The 4255-nt window shown below is 54.7% G+C and overlaps 1 protein-coding gene across 3 annotated transcripts in view; it reads right to left on the reverse strand.

Moving 5' to 3' along the window:
* The window catches only part of Sptbn4 (spectrin beta, non-erythrocytic 4), an 84459-nt gene that overhangs the window by 10445 nt on the left and 69759 nt on the right, over positions 1-4255 (reverse strand). For all 3 annotated transcript variants that reach the window (XM_004647983.1, XM_004647984.3, XM_023708250.1), the window contains 4 exons: positions 2626-2904; positions 2404-2534; positions 1633-1837; positions 805-1185 (listed from right to left, as the gene is read on the reverse strand). In XM_004647983.1, coding sequence (XP_004648040.1) covers positions 805-1185; positions 1633-1837; positions 2404-2534; positions 2626-2904 — 996 coding nt within the window. The remainder of the gene's footprint in view (positions 1-804; positions 1186-1632; positions 1838-2403; positions 2535-2625; positions 2905-4255) is intronic.

The following is a 4255-nucleotide window of genomic DNA, read 5'->3' on the forward strand; positions in this document are numbered from 1 at the left end:
CCTTTGCTCCTATAACCCAGTTGCCCTCCATCCTACTTTAATTCTTTTTTCTTTTATTTATTTACTTGGGACACTGTCTCGCTATGCAGCTCAGACCTATAGTGATCCTCCTGGCTCAGCCTCCCAGTGCTGGGATTACAGGTTTTGTGTGTCACCATGCCTGGTTTTGGTGGTCGGCACGGCATGAGGTACTGGGGACCGAACCCCAGTCCTTGCGCTTGCCAGGCAGGCACTTAGACTGCTGAGCTATCGCCCCAGCCCCTGCTGCTTGAATTCTGTTAGGCTCACAGCTTCCTTTCCACCCAATTTCTCAGCTCTATCTCCAAATTCCTTTTTTTTTTTTAATCTCCCAATTCCTGACAGACCCTCTGCCTAATTTCTGTCGACTCTGGCATTTTCCAGTCAATCTATCTCCATCAAATTTCTATGACTTCTATCAGAGCCCTGCTGCCTTGTTTTTGTCTACCTCACAACCAAATTTCTCTGAGCCCCTTTCATTTCCACTTAGAGCCTCTATCAGGATTGACCGTGCTGGAGTGTTGCATCCATTTGGAACCACAGCCCAGTCTCTATCAGAAACTTCACATACTGCTATCAGGCCTAGTGTGCTGATGTCGTGCTGTTGGACTTCTGCTCATCAAGCCATCAGCCCATTTTCCATCTGCCCTATTACCCAATTTCTGCCTGCCAACAGGCTGCTTTTGTCTGTCCCATGGCCTAATTTCAACCTGCTTCACAAGCTGCTTTCTGACTGCTCCGAAGCCCAGGCCCTCCCATCCGGCCCTCTGGCTGCCGGTGCCCCACCTGGGACACGAGGAGCTGCAGATCATGCTCAAAGGCTCTCAGGGTACGCTGCATGGAGCTGGCACTGGGTCTCGGCTCAGGTGGAGCGGTCAGGCGGGGCAGCCTCCTCCGCTTCTCCTCAATCTGTCCTTGGAGCTCCCGGGCATCGCTGAAGAATTTATGCAGCTCCCGGGAGGCGGCCAGCAGCTGGGCCCGTGTGCCCATCAGCTCCAGCAGCTCGGCCCATGCCTCGTTCAGCCCATCCTTCCACTCGGCCATGGTGGCTGCTGCCGTGTGGCCACACTCGATCAGCTCATCCACCATCTGGTTCACGGCCGCCAGCCGCTCGCGCCCTGCCGTGCCTGTCTCACTGGCGAACTCTGAAAATTTCTCCTGCAATACCTGCCACCAGGATTGGGGGGGGGGGCAAAGGTGGGCAAAGGTGCTGCCTACATGCCCCCCAACCTGCTCCCTGGTAGCAAATATGAATTATCATAATAGTAAGCATCATACTGTAAAAAATAACACAGCATCTAACAATGAGCATTTATTCTAGCAATAAAATACTATGATACAGTATCTATAATTAACACTGTGCTGTGCCTATAATACCCATGGCTTTATCTGTTTTTGGTACAGGAAATCAAACTCAGGACCTTGTGCTTGCCAGGCAGGCACTATGCTGCTGAGCTATATCCCCAACCCTCCAACTGCTTTAGGTTATATTAGTTTGTCTCATACTAGAGTCAAATGATACCATTATCCCTATTCTACAGATGTGGAAACTGAGGCCCAGGGAACCTTGGCCTATGGGTATCTATCACTGTGATTTCTAAAAACAGTGCTCACCGAGACGTGTTCAAAGTCCTGGCCCAGCTCAGGCGAGCCGGCCACCACCTCCTTCTCCGCAATCCAGTGCTCCAGCTCATCCACCTGGCGGCTGAGCTGGTACAGCCAGTACTGCTGTTCCAGGCCCACCCTGCGCTCCTCACCCAGCTCCTTGAGCGCCACGTACAGACGGTCCACCTGCGACTGCCGCCGGCTGATCTGCTCACTGATGGGGACAGGAGGAGCAGGGAGAGCCCCTGAGACTTCTGGGGCTTTGCTGCGGTCCCCAATCCTACCCACTGAAGGCAGGACCCTGTTTGCCCTGAATCTCTGGGTGAGGCCATGTCCCCTCAGGCAGGACTGTTTCCTGTATGTCTTGGGCTCAGTCAGCTAGGTACTTGGATCTCAGCACCCAGGAGGAAGCTCTGCGTCCATATGCTCCCCCCAAGGCTCACTCACCAGTTCTCTTCTGCTGCTTTTGTTTCCCACCCTGTTTCTAGCTTTCATCCCTCGCCCTTTCCATCTAGAGACCTGGGTGGGGATGCAGGGCTCTCGCCTTCGGGGCTCAGTCGATCTGTCCCGCTTCTGGCCCCACTCGGCCACGGCTCTTGCTTTGCGTACTCTCAGAATCCCATTGCTCTAGGCATCTTCATTCCGCTCCAGTACGCAGCACTGAGTATCCCTCCCACCTTAAAGTTCAATTCCCTAACAATGCCCCAGTTCCAAGAGCAGAGCTCCCGATCCCGCCAGACCCTTCTCCAGAAACTGGCCCGCCCATCTGGCCCCGCCCACCTGTCCGGGTGCCCCATCTCCAGCAGCGCCCGGCACTGGCGCGACAGTTGCGCGATGCTCTCCTCGTAGTTCTCTACGCCCTGCTCCAGCTGCAGGTGCTTCTTGAGCAGCTGCAGAGTGCTCTGTTCATCCTGGGGGCACAGGGCGCCCGCGATGAGGCGGCAGCGGCCGGGCCCCGACTCCAGCGCTCCCAGGATCCCCGCACCCCCAGCCCGGGCGCACCTTGCCCTTGTCCTCACTCATCATGAGCAGCTCCTGCTCGCCCAGCCATGCCTCCACCTCAGCCACGTCGAAGTAGTACTGCTCCACCTGGAAGGCGGCGTCCAGCGACTGCTGCCGCCGCTCCGCCGCCTCCCGCAGTCCGGCCCAGGAGCTCTGCAGCTGCTCCAGGCCGCGGCGCACGGCCTCCGCCTCGGGGCTGCGCAGGGACGCCAGTGCGCTCGCGCGCTCCAGCACCTCCTCCAGGCGCGGCCCGTGAGCCTGGATCTCTCGCCGAAGACCCTGCGGAGGGAGGGTCCGGAAGAGATGGGCGATTACAGACCCCGCCTGGCTGCGTGAGCCTCTGCCACCGGCACGGCCCTTGGAGCTCTAACAAATGCATGCCCTCACACGTGGCAGGTACTATGCAAGTATTCCCCCATCACTCGCTCCTGCCCCTGTGGGAAAACAGGCACTGACAGAGGGCAAGTACAAAGTACAAAGAGCCAGCAAAAGGGGAACAGGATTTGAACCCAGGAGGCTGACTCCAATTGTTTGGAGATATCAGACAGGAGCCAGTGACTGGGATACGACCCAAGGAGAGGGCTCCTTAGCAACTTGGTACTTAGCTCACCCGTAGCTGTGGGTTGTGTGTGGGCGGCTCCAACCCCTAGCGATAGAAACTATGGGAAGCACATGGTCTGATTATGCACATCTTGTTCTTTTCCTTGGCATATTCCCTAAACAATACAGAATACCAACTATTTACATAACATTTCCCTTGGGCTCAGTATTGTAAGTCCCCTAGAGATGGTATGACGCACAGGGGACGATGCATGTAGAATGCATGTTCTGTCTCTAGAACACTGATTATCTGCAGGTGCTGGTGTGTGCCGGGGTGGGAGGCTAGGAACCAGGGATCCTAAGTGATGACCGCAAAGTGTGCAAATCACATTTTTACACACATACCCTGGTGTTATCAGATCAAGATGCAGGAACACCGCAGGTCCCAGAAGACTCTCTCAACCAGATCATTACCTAACTGGAAACCTTATATCACTTCTCCCATGCCTCAGTTTCCTCCATCAGTAATGGAAATTCTACCTGGGAACACTTCCTGAATGCCTGCTCCCTGCCAGCTGCCTCTGTAGGGAAGGGCTTTATATCATGCAGACAAAGCTGTCCCTCAGCCCAGCACTGGAGCAAAATGACATTGTCATCCTCCTTCTACAGACCAGGAAATCTAGGTGCAGAGAGGGTCAGGAACTCGCTAAGATCAGGTGGCTACTGGAGGCCTGCAGGTGCCTATCTTGGTGCCGCATGATAAATCTTGGAGCGTTAGAACTAGGCCTGGCTGAGCCAGGCATGTTGGCAGCTGCTTGTAATCTCAGCCACTGCAAAGGCTGGGGCAGGAGGACTGGAAATTTGAACTGTGCTGAAGGACCTGAGTTCAATCTCCAGTACCCCATAAAAATGGGACGATGACAATACCTACCTTACCAATGGGAGTATATAACCAACATAACCCCTAGGATAGTATTTAAGTACATGATAAGTCTTTAATCAATATATTGGGGCCAGGGAGATGGCTCAGTGGAATATGCGCTTCCCTGGCAAGCACAAGGGTCTGAGTTCAATCCCTGGTTCCAACAAA

The sequence above is a fragment of the Octodon degus genome, unplaced genomic scaffold (assembly GCF_000260255.1).
Source record: "Octodon degus isolate 3935 unplaced genomic scaffold, OctDeg1.0 scaffold00344, whole genome shotgun sequence".
Lineage (NCBI taxonomy): Eukaryota > Metazoa > Chordata > Mammalia > Rodentia > Octodontidae > Octodon > Octodon degus.